Source organism: Amblyomma americanum, chromosome 3, assembly GCF_052857255.1.
Source record: "Amblyomma americanum isolate KBUSLIRL-KWMA chromosome 3, ASM5285725v1, whole genome shotgun sequence".
Taxonomy (NCBI): Eukaryota; Metazoa; Arthropoda; class Arachnida; order Ixodida; family Ixodidae; genus Amblyomma; species Amblyomma americanum.
In genome coordinates, this window is record NC_135499.1 from 194,406,579 (window position 1) to 194,422,990 (window position 16,412).

The 16,412-nt window shown below is 45.6% G+C and overlaps 1 protein-coding gene across 20 annotated transcripts in view; it reads left to right on the plus strand.

Annotated features, from left to right (window-relative positions):
- The window catches only part of LOC144125775 (protein boule-like), a 59,454-nt gene that overhangs the window by 7,612 nt on the left and 35,430 nt on the right, over nucleotides 1-16,412 (plus strand). For all 20 annotated transcript variants that reach the window (XR_013313415.1, XM_077659467.1, XM_077659469.1 and 17 more), the window contains exons 4-7: nucleotides 326-380; nucleotides 6,802-6,861; nucleotides 6,944-6,962; nucleotides 8,648-8,778. Coding sequence is in view for 19 of the 20 variants with exons in the window: in XM_077659467.1 (XP_077515593.1) it covers nucleotides 326-380; nucleotides 6,802-6,861; nucleotides 6,944-6,962; nucleotides 8,648-8,778 (265 nt within the window). In the remaining variant the exon portion in view is untranslated. The remainder of the gene's footprint in view (nucleotides 1-325; nucleotides 381-6,801; nucleotides 6,862-6,943; nucleotides 6,963-8,647; nucleotides 8,779-16,412) is intronic.

Sequence of the window (16,412 nt, forward strand, 5' to 3'; positions counted from 1 at the left end):
GCTGACTTTGGTGGGCAATTTTGCAGAAGCATGTCCGATTAACACACTCCTGCTGATTGTGCTGTTTGCAATAGAAGGCTCATCAAGTCAGTCTCACTACTGCATTTGGCATTGAGGTGCTATTTGAGTGCCTCTGCACAAGCCAAGACGGCAGGCATTGCAGCAGCATGGCGTGACATATTACCACAGTGCCAAGATAAAACATGCTGTGTGTGCAGGTCAAAAATATCAAGGGAGTGCTTGCATCAACCATTGCAGAGGTCATGTTATACTAATGGCCATTGTGATGTGCTATAATTTTTTAATTGGCTTTTTGTCTTTGTAGGTATGGATTTGTAACGTTTGATAGTGAAGAGGATGCTCAGAGGGCACAGGCATCGGTAAGCAAAGCTACTTGATGTTTGTAGTAATACTGTTTCTTTGTTTAGCCAGGACTTCTGCTGTTTAAGAGCCTGGCAATTTGTGTGTCCTTGAAAGCACGTTTGTATGGTTGCATTTAACAGTTAAAGGAAAACAATCGTATCGCTGTGTGCAAGTCGGCTCCTATAATTGGTCTACTACACAGCTCCCTATGGCCAAAAAAAAAAAAACTGAACGTAGGTCGACGCCTCCTTTGTCCCCCTGCAGCCTTGGCTGGCCAAAAAAAAATGTATCAAAAGGCCGGGTTGAAAAAGTTGAAAAAGTTTTTCCGGCCCTCCAATTCAAACTCGGCACACTCTTATGACGTCACAGGACGGAGTGACGTGAAACGTGACGTCAACACAGACTCCGTGATTTCTGGCAGCTAGTGGTGCGGTCTAGCAGCAGCCTCGGCGGTCTACCGCCACCTCACGTTTCAGGCATCTATCAGGGGTCGTTACCGTCGCTTCGTTTACGTTTGCACCGTCGTCTTGCCAGCTTTACGATGGATCCCGTTCCCGAACCCACCAACGAAGTTCTCGCGAAAACTCCGGCCTGCATTTGAGCGACTTCAGCCCCACAGAGCGTGTGATGATTTTGAGGGAGCATGGTTAGGTTAGGCGCCGGCGGGTCGTTTCCCCCTTCCTCAGTGAGCTGCCGTTGCTAATTAAATATCTTAACCCCAGTGCGGGGAGTCGTGAGGGGCGAGGACAAGGTCGGCACGTCGCGCCCATCGGAGGCTGGCTGAGGCTTTGGGGCCAATGGATTGTGATTCCTTGAAAGGCGCTGTTGCACGATGCAGCAGGCGGCGTCGAGGTGGTTTCTCACGGTTGCAAGGGCCAGGTTATTTTAATCTTTTTTTTTGCCACAAAAAACAGATGGGTGCTCAAGGGCGCTCGCGTTTAAATTTGGCAGCTTGAAAGTAAAACCGATGCACGACGCTTCAACGGGTTCTGCGTGTTTCCGGAGGTACGTGGTCCACTGGATCGGGTTCTCTCGCCCACTTGCATTTACTATCAGATGTGTACTGTGACTCAATTAAATTAGCCGAGAGCTCGAAGAGAACAGCTCCACCCAACTGCCGAAGCTATTGAATGGAGCCGCAAACAAAAGAGTTGGAGGAGAGTGGATTCACGGTCTCTACAGGTTCCAAATCTCTTCTAAAGCGAAAGCTTTACTGGCTGTGAACTTGTGATTTTGCCGTGGCGGTTCGCCGAGGAGGCACATGACGTCACAATGCGTGCCTCGCCGCGGAGCCGAACCGGTCCGGCCGGGCCGGTGGTGGCTGGCGCACTCGGTGTGAAATAAAGACGTGCTCCAAGTCTCCGCCAGTGCGGTCAGAATGTGCCGAAGCCGCCGAACGCGTTGGCGGTCAAGCGCAGTTGGAGTATAGAGGGTCTTGCTTTGGCCAACGTGACGTCGCCCTGCAGCGCATGCACGCGTGTTACGCCGGAGTATAACGCGCCTTAACAGAGCCTGCGCTTAACCGCTAACCAATGTATTCGGTGGTGACATCTATGGCAGCCACTGAGCCACCCCCTCCCCCTCCCCCCCAGCTCACTGAATAAGAAAAAAAAAAGAACCTGTGCCGAGACTCAGAATCGAACTAGGGCATTTGGCATTTGAGGCGGAGACGCTACCACTCCGCCATGACGGCTCAAGGTTTAACCATGAATAAAGGCGCATCTAGTGAATGCACTCTTCTGATGCAGAAGTCTCCGCGCTTTCGCTACGTATATCCTGGCCTAACAGAGCTAGGCCATCAGCAATTTTTTTCTTAACTGCCTTGTGTCATGTCTCCCGTCCCTAATAAAAGATTTCTGTTAAGTAGTTCGAAGTTGACTGACACAGCCGGGAACATTTTGCCGGGCAAGCGTATGAAGACACCAGTGCTCTTTATACTGCTAACTGCCTTGTACGATCACCGACCATCGTGCCATCGTTGTTTTTCATCGACCGTGGCGATCATCTGACCAGCCTTAACAGGCTCCTTCAAAGGTTAACTAGCACTTGAAGCAGCACTTGCACTTCCTCTGCTGTTCGGCCCTTGTAACTTCAGGCACGTCAAAAACGAAACCACGGGACATGCAAAGCTCATAGACGCGAAGCGCCATAACAAACCGAACTCTCCTGGCCGCCTGTGGCGCTACCAAACATTGGTTTTCTTTGGTTCCAACTTTCAGGTTGTCTTTTCTCTGTCTTCCTTGTGTGATAAAAGTGCACTATCGGTTTCAAAACTAAACTTACTTCAATATTGAACCACGCAACCTTCCTTTGTCAGCCTCAGAGATCCGTGGACCATGGAGTAAGGAAAATTCTTTCAAGGTGGCGTCTCTTGTCCTATGACGTCATCACGCTTGTACTTGCGAGATTGGCCTGTGGCGGCGATACCTGTATTTTGGTTCTTGCTATTTTCTACCTTACAAGAGCTTTGTTTTCAGTAAGAGTGGCATTTTTGTAATCAGGAGCTGGTATTCTAACGATACAAGCCAATTTCAATCTCTCCTCAGTGTCCCTTTAAGCTTTAAAAATGCGTTGCTTCTGTTCTCAGCAAACCCAGGCAGACATCATCTGGGAACCGAGGCGAACCACAGGGCGAACATGAAGTGAATATTTCTGAACTTTTCATCCAAATGGTTTGCGGCCTGGCGCACACTGCAGAAACCAGCATACCGTGAGCGGAAGTGCGCAGTGCGGGTCTTTTAAGGCCCTGCAATCGGGGCGGAGTATTGGGATGCTGGTGGCAGTGTGTTTTGCAGCGATTCCATCTTCTCATCACTCGTAAGCCACAGCACTAGCCAGTGTGTAAGTGACCCAGATGTCAAGATAGCACATATATGTGCATTGTCTTGAGGCTAGACCGTGAACATATATGGGGCGTCTGTGAAAAAATTATCATCAGCCTGACGATGCCCACTGCAGGCCAAAGGCTTTTCCCATGTCTCTCCAATTAACCCTGTCTTTTGCCAGCTGCTGCCACCGTATCCCCGCAAACTCCTTAATCTCATTCGCCCACCTTATTTTCTGTGTGGCGTGCCCGTGCGGCACTGTGGATGTCAGGGTTGTGCCTGCCAGGGACCTTAAAAACGAGGAAAGGAAAGGGTGCTGTAATTGTCACACTCAGTAGACACCCAAACTGCACTGTGAGGGAACAGTTGAAGGAGGGAGTGGAAGATGGAAGAGAGAAAAGGGCATCATACTGAAGAGCTCCAGACAAATTTCGGCCACCAGGAGTTCTTTAACATGCTTTGACATCACGTCGCACACTGTCACAGTTAGCATTTTGCGTCCATCGAAACACTGCTGTTGGGCTAGGATTGAACCCGCGTCCTCAAGCTCGGCAGGTCAGGTTTGACTCTAGATGCAGTAAGCTTACAGGCCTGTGTCATTGACTTTTGAGGACATAAATCTCTGGCTTGTTCTACACTTTTTCAATTCAACGAGGTCAGCAGCAGAAGTGCTTTAGACCTGGACGGGACCCATTTCGAGACCATCTGCATTTTTTTTCCAAGCTTTCAAATGCCAGGTTTTGAGACATTTGAATTTCATCATGAAGCCTTTCGAGATAAGCGTTGACAAACACATGGTACCAAAGTTTTGAAGCTCATTTTTTATGTGGAAGCGCTGCAGATAAAAGCTTCTGCCCTCTGCATTTCCATGCTACTCTCAGTATGGTGGCTGTTTCAGAGATATCAAAATAGCCAAGAAAAGCCTATAGAAATCTTATTACAGAATGCCACTTTGGCAGACACCATGCTGGTGTTGCTTAGAACAGTGCTGTTCTAATGATTTGTTCATTGAGTATCAGACATTTTCATTAGTTAGAGCTAGTCACCAGTAATGATCTTAGCTTTCAAAGTGAGGTTTAGTATGCTAGGTTTCTTTGCAGTATTCTCTAGTATGTTCGTTTCCAAAAGAAGGCAGCAGTTGCTGTCACTGGCTGTCACTTGAACTCTACCTTGAGGAAGTAACTCAAAAATGAGAAGGTGACTTGCGTGCCTGATATGAATGGAATTGAAAGCCTCTTGTCAGCCAATGCTGCAGGATTTAAGCTAGGCTTTGTTCATGCCTTGTTCTTTTCACTTGTTCTTTCCACTTGTGCACAAAAGCTGGCAATGGATGACTTGAAGGTCTTGTAAGTACAAATAATTATCTCAGTTGCTTTAATTCATTACAAAAGAAAACTGGGGCACTTTCTATTTTGTACTGTTTTCTTAGTAACCTTTTCTGTTAAGAAGATTCTGCTTGCTTTTACAGTTAATTATGAAAGCCACGAGACGAAACATGCTTTGGCCTTCTGCGTCATTTTCTTTAACAAGTCGTTTGCTGACGTGTTTTTTTGTGCTATGTGTGAAGAATTTTTATAGTAAACAATTCATGTTGCTCTGTGGCCATGCACCTACATTCGACATTAGTGTTCCAGTTACTGTAAGCACTGGCACTGCAAAGCACTACACTTGCTGCATATGAGTAATGTTTATTGGCAATGCATTGATTGCTTGTCTTATGTCAAGCTATGCATGCTTCCCCACCATCAGACAAATCAATGAGCCTGAGTTTTAAAGGGAAGAAAAAAGAAAATTTCACATTTGCTAAGCAGTGTTTTCTTACTCTGAAATAGCTGTAAGGATTAAGTATAAAATGTTAGTTTTGAGAATGGAAGCCATAGTATTGAGGCCACATTCACTGCTGCACGCACTCACTAGCCCCCTGTGCGCCCTGTAGCAAGGATCAGCATCTGGATTATCAGCTTTCAGTGCTGCACAGATTGAATAGCAAATCTTTTGCTTCTTCTGTTCAAGGTATGGTGACGTTGCCTGATGCTGTCAAGATTGAGTCTGTGTGGTCTTTCTGGAATTTTTTACCTGGGTCAAACAAAAACACGAAATCCAAAGTGTACTTTGGGTTCTACATACAGTAAAAAAACTCATTAATTCAAATTCATTGGGACTGCGAAAGATGTTCGAATTAACTAGGCTTTTCAAACTGACCCACCACAGCAAAAATCCAGCTCGTAGCCCTTGCTGGCCACAAAGAAAGTTGATGCATACCCCCACCCTCCCTCCCGCATTGCTTCGTCCCGCTGCCGCGTTTTGTTTTGTAGCTTCCCGTGGGATGGCACTTCAGCGCACGCGTAACTTGAGGCAACTAATCCGTAGCGCTTTAGTTTCGGATTCCGGCGGGACGCACGTCCTGGAGATTGCCGAAATCGGAATTTTGCCCTTGCGCTACCCAGTGGTCATCTAGTGCACTGACCAGCAGCGCGAACGAGCCAGGTAAATGGTACGCAATTAGAATTTTCTTCAGCTGAACCAATTGGCATTCTAATTAACAACTTTTTTTGATGCCCGAGAACGGGCAGTCATGGAACACATACTGCCTCATCCGAAACTACATTGCACCATGCAAATAAGTTGATTCCGCGGATGTTTCGACCCCGAATTTTAGAATGTTTTTTTTTTTTTTGTTGCAAGATTGACCTAACCTTCTAATCATGGCACACTTCTCATAGAAACGGCTCAGGCTGCTATTATGCGCAGTCAACCCATCGCGGGTATGTAGCGAGAATGGTCGCGTCGTGGGACATGCACTGACGCTGGTAGGACTGGGAGGTGCTTTGATGCCAGCTCTTCCGCTGTGCCTTGACGAAGCGCTGAGAGCACTAGTATCAATGCCTGTGTTGCATTGAAGCATATCTCTGCAGGCGCGTGCTTCGGCAGTCCGCAAGCCGTACCAGATTGGTTTTTGCGCTGAGAGTATGGGGGCTGGGGTGCTTCACATATCGAGCATTGGCACTGCTAATCAGCATCACTATGCAGCGCCACCTTGCGGCTCCGACAGGCCGTCGCTTTGTCGGTTTCTGCCCAGATCCGGATCGGACATCCTCGCACAGCGCTTCAGGTTTACGAATTAACTGGGCTGGTGCACACCACCGCTCAAATTTACATTAGAAATAAATTGTTCCAATTATCTGGGATTTCAAATTATGGAGTTTTTATTGTGTGCACTCTGGTGACACACTGCCCCTTTGAAGCATGTGATATGATGTAACTCTGATAGTTTAGTGAATTTTTTTGTTAATCATGTCTTGAAAAAGCCTGCATTATTTTAGCCTGAAAAAAATTGGTTGAAGAGCTTGTGAGCTCGTATTTTGTGACAAGCTTAAATTTTGTATTTAAACAGTGCCCTTATCCTTGAGCAGTTGCTGACACTGACAACATAGCTGAATGCCAGAGCGCTTGTTCGGATGGCACCTGACTACTGCAGTATGGCTTTTTGTCATTTGAAATACTTCATCTAATGGTGTTAAATATACTGTTGATTTTGTTGTTTTTTTTCCAGCATTTAATGTAGTTTGTTTTTGTTGCAGATGTTTACATGCATTGCATCATTCTTTTGCAGGCAAATAACATAATGCTTAGGGACCGGAGACTCAACATCGCTCCTGCCATCAAAAAGCAGGTAATGTCTTCTTATGTCTGCCACGTTTGTACAGACAGTGGTCGCATTATGCCTTAAAATGCTTCTTTCTCCTCTTTTTCAGCCATTCTCAAGGGTGTACGGTGAGTTGCTTTTGCAACCTCTCTCGTCTGCAGTTGCAGCACATATTAACACCATAGCATTAAGGGTCCCATTCAGCAAAGAACCTGGCATCGTAGTTGGCATGTTGGCATGTTGTTGCGCGTGGAGCTGCGCAATGGAAAACTGATTGAAACATTAGATAAATTGTGTTTATAAGGTCGCAGCATGACTCAAGTGTCAGTATAACGTCTAAGAATGTCAACTAATTGATTGCGCTGAAAGAAAATTGGATGGGAATCGAAGCTGTGACCCTTGGGTCGAGAGTTGCACAGTACCTTTGTGCCATGCAGGCCAATTCGTTTGACTTGCTTATTGGAACAGACAACATATCACAATAGCAACCTGGCATATGCATTTTTCGCTGGCTCTTTTCAAAACCTGATCTGCCCCACGACTTCATCGCGCCGCTCAGTATTCGTGCCACACAGCATGAATACACATGACTCACCGGTGATCCATGATGCAGTGAACGTGTTAACTGTTAACGTGTTAAAGTCCACAGCATTCGAATCAGCTTTGCGAGTACATGGTGCCATACACTTACATGGACATTGGCCAGGATTGCGGTGGCAGTTTGGATTATTCGGATTTTTTAATTAACGGGAATTGAATTAACAAGCTTTTTACTCTTTTTGTGCAGCACAAAAGATTTGGCCTTTAGACTAACAGAGATAATCTGTTTTACATTTTGTGCTTCCGAACAGCATACAGAGCCTTTCTTGGTGTTTGCTCATTCCTCTTACTTCGTGCATTGTTCACGGGCCCAACATCGCTGAGCCGCCGCTGTGGCGCAGTGGTTATGGTGTCAGCTGCTGACTCAAAAGATGCGGGTTTGATCCTAGCCGTGGCGGTTCTATTTCGATGGAGATGAAATGCTACGGGCCAGTGTACTGTGCGATGTCAACGCACGTTAAAGAACCCCAGGTGGTCAAAATTATTTGGAGCCCTCTACTATGCCGTCCCTCACAGCCTGAGTTCCTTGGAGCGTTAAATCCCCTAAACCAAACCATAAACCAAATATCGTCGTCAGTGGGAGCCGGCATGCATTGTTGGTTGGTGGTTGTTGGACCTTGGAGTGTACACATCCAGCGTGTACTTAGTTGCAGGCAAATTATTTTGTATGAATTTTGAGCAGATTATCACATGTTCGATGTAGGGAATAATTTGTGGTACCTGGCCTCTTTATATTCATGCGTGGCTGTTTAAGGGAGTGTGCAAATGCTGTTCATTCCTAAAATCTAGTGATTGTTGATGTGATTGAAGTACAGTCATGAAAATTTCACTGAATTTATTTGGAATTGCAAGAGCCAGTGCATAGTCATTCAAATTGACTTGTTTTTGACTGAAATTTAAATTTTCAGTTTTAAAACATCAAGAGCTTGTCCGTATTGCTCAATTCTAGTGATTACAGTTTAGGCACTCCGCTTTCCACCTGTGCTGTGCACGACCAATCTCCCTATTGCTCTCTTTTTAGCGTGAGGTACTTAACCTTGCTTATATATTCACTTTTCATGACATTTTCTATTTGGTGCTTCGTGGATGACTTCATGCTTCTGTTTTCCTGTTGGCCTTAAATTAGCAGCATTTATCAGCTTCGATTATACCTTTTCTCTATTGTTCACTCATATCTTTTCTTTTTCTTTTTTTGCCTTTTGTGCAATTACAGATCCAGCTCAGTCGGTTCCAACAGGCACCGTTCTGTACCAAAATGGGGTTCCGTACATGTACCACAATGGCACCGCCTTCTTCCACCCCGATGCACTTGCCTATCAATACTCACCTCCGGCAACTACTCAGGTTTGTGCTCTTGTCAAGGTGCTATACCTTCTAGGACAGTTGGCTGGTTTTCTGTGGTGTTACAGTACCAGTGCCAATGTTCACAAAGACTATGCCAGGACGAGCAAAAAGATTCAAATATAAAATGTCCTTGCCCGTGCCACCAGGTATAACGGGCTTACCAATGTTCACAGCAAGAATAACACTAATTCTAATTAAGGTTTAAAACTTGATGTGCGGCCCTGAGAACATGCCTGGGAATGCTTTTACGGTGTTTCGCTTATTATGGAAAGCACAGCGTCAATCTGCAAAGCGGTGGAATCTTGAAATAGTATGCAGAGCCGGTGGTTTGGCATCCTTGAAGTAGCAAGGCAGTTGGAGCACAGCTGCAGAAGTCTATAGCGTAGCACAAACAACATTGAGCAAAAGAAACTGTCAACACAAAGGAGCTGAAGTCATCAGTGCATAAAACTGAGTAAGTTGATTCGATTCATTGTTGAACGCAAGATACCAGCCAAGCAATGTGGCCTGAGGAAAGAGTCAAGGCGCATGCCACTGGCTACTTTCATGACAATAATAATGGCCACTTTGGCATAACTTGTGCCAAACTCCGCCTATGCAGCAGCTTCGCCTGCTGCCTGCTCAGGGGTCTGTGCTCGAGGGAACAAAGGGAGTGACGACAAGGCGTATACACTCCGATGTTATTTATTGCTTTTGAATATAATACCCAGAGTGGGCCAGCTAGGTACAAAAAATCGATGAGGCACTTTTGGGAAGTAGAAGGCTATATAATAAGAATGGCTTCCGACTTACCGGCTGGGGCAGGGGCACTACTTTGGAGGTATAGGCGACGAACGTTTGCACACGCCGAAAATGGTGATTGTGTGTGTCCAGGATTTCTTGCGCGTGCAAAGTTATCCCCTGGAATTTGCGGTGGGAGGTGGTGAGAGCGTGCATTTCTGTCACTGCCCGGAGCCTGCAGTCCAACAGCAGTGTGCGCAATGAGATTTCCTGCACATCTGATCGGGAGGCGGTGAGCATTGCAGTTGACTGCTCGCGACGCTGGCCGTATTCAGGAGATACCTCGACTCGCTCCGCGGCAATCCATGTAGCCATCTAGGTGGCGCTCCCCTTGCTACTTCCACTTCCCCCATGAGGGAGCTGAGCCTCTCGCCCAGTTGGCATTGTCTTGATATGTGATGGTTATCAGCAGCGAGACTGAGGGGTAAACAGGTTTTCTACAAACTACAGTGGCAGCCTTGACAAGCAGTTATAAAAAAACATAGCCAAGATTGTGGCATGCTATGCTTCTAGTGTACATTGAACGGTCCCTGTGAGTACTGAGGTATTGCGTTCGTTGTTTCGTAAAAGCTGGAGTTGTAGGTGCGGATGTGTCAGTGCGGCATGTACACTCTCTTGAAAAATTGGTGCAACAGGCTACAGTGACAACTCTCGCAGCTCCTGCAATAACACTAAATTTATAGGGAGTGAGGAGAAGCGTTCATTAGAACCAAAATGGTAAGTTCGCACAGCGTTTATGAGCTCATCGTTTTGCACATCTTGGTGCAAAAATAACATTGTGAATATGTAAAGACATTATGTTCAGAGATAAGGCGACTTAGCAGGATTTTTGGCATTTCAAGTTCTGGTTGCATTATATTTCTTCAGCCCTTCCTCACAATTGCTGTGAATACTTTTTAAAATAACTAACAAAGTAAGTTTAAAACAATAAACAAAATACTGGATGTGAAACTAGGTATTGATATTCATGATGGCTCAGATTACCTATAAATGATATCTTCTGAGGGCCTTCGACAACAAACCTCTCATGCATGCGTTGGGTTCCCAAACTAGTGGCTGAAATAGCTCATAACCCTGGCTACATTTTTTCATTCAGCTATTGCAGTATGTATTCAATTGGCAGGCAATCTGGGAAGTCACAAATGCTCTGTTGTCTGTAGAAATCATTCCAACCTTGGCTGCAAAGCAAGGAACATAAAATTCATTTGCACTGACGCCGCCACACAGGTGCGAAATTTGCGTTAAAGATCAAGAGGCAGAAGGGAACCGGTGGTAAAATGTTTGGTAAATAATGTGAACCTTGAAAAAAACCCCAAAATTGCCCTTTAAGCAATATTGGCATGGGGACCCCAGTGTCACAGAAGTCGCAGAACATCTCCTTGCGGCAGCATGTTCTTCACTGGCTGAAAACTTTCAAAAAAAAAAAAAATGCTGCTCGAGCCCTGCCATTGAATTAAAATTTAGAAAAAAAAATTGTAGAGAGAGGGGATAGTTTGTGCCTGCCAGCAAACAGTCCCCGTGTCCACCGCATGAGCATGACCGGAAGCTGCGTCACTACGCAGCCCTTGCTTGGGGGAGGGATTATATGGCCTGTGTAAATACCACTTTAGAAGCTCTGACCCTGTGGGTGACAATTTCACTTGAACAGGTTGTGTTGAACTGTGGGCACAAGAAACATCTAAAGTAACTAGTATGTTGAGTTTCAAATTTGCATTGTGCACTCTTTGTGGTTTATTTTTTAAGTTAATTCAGAAATGGAATGAAAATATGGGCAGAGCCTACTTATAACAATGCTGCTTATAACAGTGTATTAACTGTAATGATGAACTGCTGTGGCACTGTCAAATTTACTCTGTCCTCTAGCGAAATATCTGCTTCGTACAATCTTTTGCTGTCACATTATCAGTTATAAAAATTAAGATTGGCTACTGTGAGCCAGCCTAAAAAAAAAAAAGTGCGAGATTGTGACAAAAACACGAGCGTCCGTCGCGTGCTAGGTGCACTTCGCTTTGCGTGAAACTTCCTACTCCCCCATGCTCCATTGTCTTGGTTGCGTCCTAGTGCTTGTGGTGTGCTGGCAGCAACTGTGGCAAGCTTCAACATGTTGCATGCTCACTGGTTAATTGCGAAGTTGGCTTGTGTGACTGCTGCGACTGCTGCGTTCCGTTTCTTTGCCTCCGTGGTACGACCAGCAAGATGTTTTCCCATCTATGAATAATGGCAGATCCAACTGCAGTACATTCTCCACAGCAATACATAATGCCATTGCTGGTAAAAAAAAAACATTCAGCGACACCGCTGGAGATGAATTGCAACATTGCGAAGGACCATAAGAGTGGCCAGAAAGTTTCAACCCCAGTGATGAAGTACGGACTGCTTCAGCCGACATTATCGATAGTCATCCACTTTGCAAGGAAGCTCCTCAAGAAAGTGTATAGTAGTTCAGTGGACATCGGGTGGAAGAGGATTTGGTAGGGCATCTACAGAGATGTGGAAGAAGCCTCGCACGCACAAATGGTTTCTTGGCACCTATGCGGTGAACCTGCCCATGAGGGGACCCAGTCACGTGGTTGCTGGATCTAGTGGTTCAGCGACAGGCATGGGATCATTCACAAAGCCATTACCGGCGAGGGAGCCTCAAACGGTGAGAAAAAGACTTCGCCATGTGCCTTTGAAAAGAGTATGCTGTCAACGATACCTACAACTGTAATGAAAGTGGACTTACTTTTTCATATGCTGTCCTCAAAACCCCATGAGTCAGAGGGGATCCTTGCAAAAGTGGCAAACATATCAAGTTACGTGTGCCAGTATTTTTGTGCTCAAGTATGGACAGAAGTGTAAGTGCAGCACATTTGGCGTTTAAAAGGGTTCCTGCAGCTTCTGATGTGCCTCCAGAAGCTCAGGTGCTACTGCCACAATGGGAAAGCGTGGACGACTCGAGAACTTTTGAATTAGGGTATCGCGGAATTCAATGAGCACGTGGATCAACAGAAGATGAAGGTAGCACTGGTCCTTGACAACTACAGCGTTTATCATTCCATGCCAGAGCTCTCTAGTGTGGAAGTCTTCTTTCTTTTCCCCAACATCACTGCAGGTTGCAGCCCATGGGTGCTGGCGTAATCGCCAATTTCAAGGCGCTGTGCCGGAGCAGTGTTCTGAACAGGCTAGTGTTTACTATGAACGTAGCTTTCCGAAGCATTCGAAAGCAACCAGGTTTCAAGATCGCCCTGCTAATGGCCGTTCAGTTCATCTTCAGCACGTGGTCAGAAGTCCACGCTTCCATGGTGAAGAATTGCTTTGGGGAAGCAGGCTATGTTTACGGTTTGCACAACTGATGTTAGGGTTGCTTGCGAAGCTCCCACTGATAAAGTGATGCCGGAACTGTGGTTTGTGCTCAGCAATGATGCACCTGGACTGGATGAGTTTGTGCATGCAGATGGTACACTAGAAACATCCGGGCCCCTCACTGACGAGGCAGATGTGGCGTTTGTGCAAGCAGCAAGCAAGAACAACAGTGATGACGATGCTGACGACGACACAGTAGATTAGCCTGTCCAAGTTGTCCTGGCATAAGGCCCTGCAGATGCTACAGTCGCTCTGGGACATTGACTTATGTCCTGGCATAAGGCCCTGCAGATGTTACAGTCCCTCCTGGACATTGTTTTTGCAGAGGATCTTCTACTTGACCATGTGGAGCAGCTAGATGATCTTGAAAAAAAAAGGTCAGTCAGCTTTGTGTGATGCAAGCAAAGCTGACAGAGCGACTTTACTTTGAACCAGGGTCATTCCATGCCAAATGTCCCTGACGTTGTGCTTGACCATCTCGGATTTATTTTTTTAAATTTCATGAAAACGTGTTTGTAATGTAAGCCTAAAATATTTTTGCCAAAAAAGTTTGTTTGTGAGGTGAGCGCAGTTAGAATATTTTGAAAGGGCATGCAACGAGGCACTGCTCAATGATTGATAAAAAATCTGAATTTTTGGATAACGCTCCACAAATTATTTTATGGCATTTGCACAGATTCTGGCTTCCTATATACTTGAACAAGTTTCTTTTTACTTTTTGGGGGGCTTGAACAAGTTTCTTTTTATGGCATTTGCACAGATTCTGGCTTCCTATATACTTGAACAAGTTTCTTTTTACTTTTTGGGGGGACTTGAACAAGTTTCTTTTTACTTTTTTTTTGTTTATGTGCCTAGGTTTTTCAGATATTACAATCCAAGTTTGGCTCGAGACAGAACAATTAACTGCGTGAAAAAAAAATTGTTTTCCTTATGTAGTGTTTCTTTGATTGCTAGATGGTGCATATTATACAAGCATCAACAAGAAAAAAATTACAAAATGAATTTTCAGTGCGCACATGTTTATTGACATTTGACAAATTTACATGTTTAGGCATTCGCGCATGAACAAAACCATAACATAAAGCAACAGTTTAAATACCACAATACAAGCAAACACGCTACAGTACATGTATACAGTTACCAATAATGAACGAAAACATCTTCGACGGAAGTCCTTCTGGTTGGGTTCTTGAGATAGTTGAGAGAAAACTGACGCCAACCAATATTTTTAAATTTACCCAACATTTACCCAATTTACCCAAATTTACCCAAAATTTTCTCATGGCAGTGCCGCTGGTTTGCTTATAAAATTCTCCTTTGAAGGAACAAACTGTGCTGCTTAGGCAAAACTCCAAAAGCCGGCAGAGTTCTTCTGGGTTCAGGCTCGTCCTGGTACCTAGGTCAGTGTCCGCTTCGAGGGCCTGCTTCGCTGCGGACATGGCAAAGGGCACAGGAATGCTGGGAAAGGTCGAGACCACGTTGCAGGCGAACCGCTGCAGCCGCTGTCTTGGGTGCTTCCGTGGGTGTCAGTGCATCATCATGATTCGTGCGCATGCAGTGCAGAGAAATGCGTTTACCTTTGTGTTCACCACGAAACCTTGGGCACGTTTTGGTTGTTCGGCATGTATCATGAATCCTTCGCACAGTGGCGGTAGGGGCGTTGTTGGTGAGGTAGCAGTAACAGTAGTGCTAACCGTTGCGTGTTCACGATGGTAAAAATAGAAATGTTTTTATAGACACGAAAAAATGCAGGGAGGAAGCGGTACCGGCCCACTCTGTCTCTTGCTTTGCAGCGGACGGCGCGGTTTTCGGAAAACTGTGCTTTTGTTTCATTCTGGAAATTTATTGTATGGCAAATAAGGTTTCATATACATACGTCGGCTTATAGCCTGTGTACAGCTATGGTCCAAGGAGAGAGCTGAGTCGGGCTGGTTGGTTCATGTTGAACGGTACGACGAAACAGCGCTGACGGACAGGACGGAAGAGGAGACAAGACATATGCGCTGGTGTCTGGTGTCTGTCTCCTCTTCCGTCCCGTCCGTCAGCGCTGTTTCGTTGAATTGTTCAGCTGTGGTTAATAGTCATCTGACTATAGAGTTTACTTCTCAGCCTTGAAATGGAACTTTAACATCTCCAAAGACCAAAATAAATAGTGAGGGCGAGGGTCTTCTTCACATTGCTCAGGTTGCTTCAGTTCCCCCACCAGACGGCTCAAACAAGAACCATTTCATATGGACTGTCAAGGGTTTTTAAACGAGATATCTGAGCTCAATATTTCCAGTTGCGGATAAACACACCTTATGTTATTTGCACACACTGCAAAACAATATTGCTGAAATATGAATTGTATTTTGACGAAGAATATATTTGGCTGAAAATAAGATGGAGCCATGGCAAAAATGAAAACAAGCACCATGGTTTCTCTGTTCCATACTAGTCCACCGCTGTGGTTAATGATGACCTGCAGCGCTGTCAGTACTTGCATTTAACCTGTATGTCTAACGAATTTTCTATTTCAGAAGGAGCAAGACTAAGCAGGCATACTCAACTATAATAATAATGTAAGTGTAGATAGAGAGGTACATACCCGAATAAGCCCACAAAAAGACTGGAACTGTCCACAGAGGTTGACAAACGGCGCCGGCCTTCCTTGATAGCGGTGCAAGCTTCCGCCAAGCTCCCTAAAGGTCAACTCCCAAAGCCCTTCCCAAGCGCTTCTTTATGTATAGCCACTGGAATGGACCACTTTTCCAGTAACGTCCTGTGCATGCGCAAAGCCTCCTCATCCGCCAATTTTGACGCCTGAATTTTTGAATAAGAGAGGAGTTCGCTGAACGTGCTTTTCCACGATGTCCCCTCAGTGCGACAGACTACTGCACAATACTGAACCATTTGAAAAAATTTGAGTCAGCTTTCCGTAAGGCTTGTTTTCCAACCAAAACTTCTCGTTCCGAGACGACACTCTCGCATTCTTTGTGCAGTCGGGTTCCCCCTTCTGAGTAGCTTCTGGAATACCGCCATTTGACTTCAAGATGGCTCCGAGAGAGGGGGGACCGCTGTCAACCTCCTGTAGCACCGCAGTGGAGGTTAGGCAGGAAATGCCAGGAAACTGGCTTTGCTTCCGTGACGGCAGGCGTAGGCTACCTTATACAGGGACTCTGCTCATACTAAACTTTCATAGAATTTTCTGCTGAAGAAATTAGATTGACCCCGCACCGTCGCACCAACTACCTCCCTTCACCCCTCCGTACCCCGAACAATGAACAGCCGAACAGCCCACCAGCCACTTCGCGACGACAAAGATAGCTCTCCGCCCTTTTCGTGCACAACGGGGAGTGCTGACACATCCGACTCACAGACTACGGTGATTGGGACTCCCAGAAAACTTCCCTTCGCATATGGTAATGGACTTCGCCAGTTTTTAAGAAAGGAAAAGCAAAGCCAGCTCCCTGCTTCTGCTGCTACTGCGAAGTGCTACCTGTGCCAGAGTGTTTTTACTGTTAAAATTG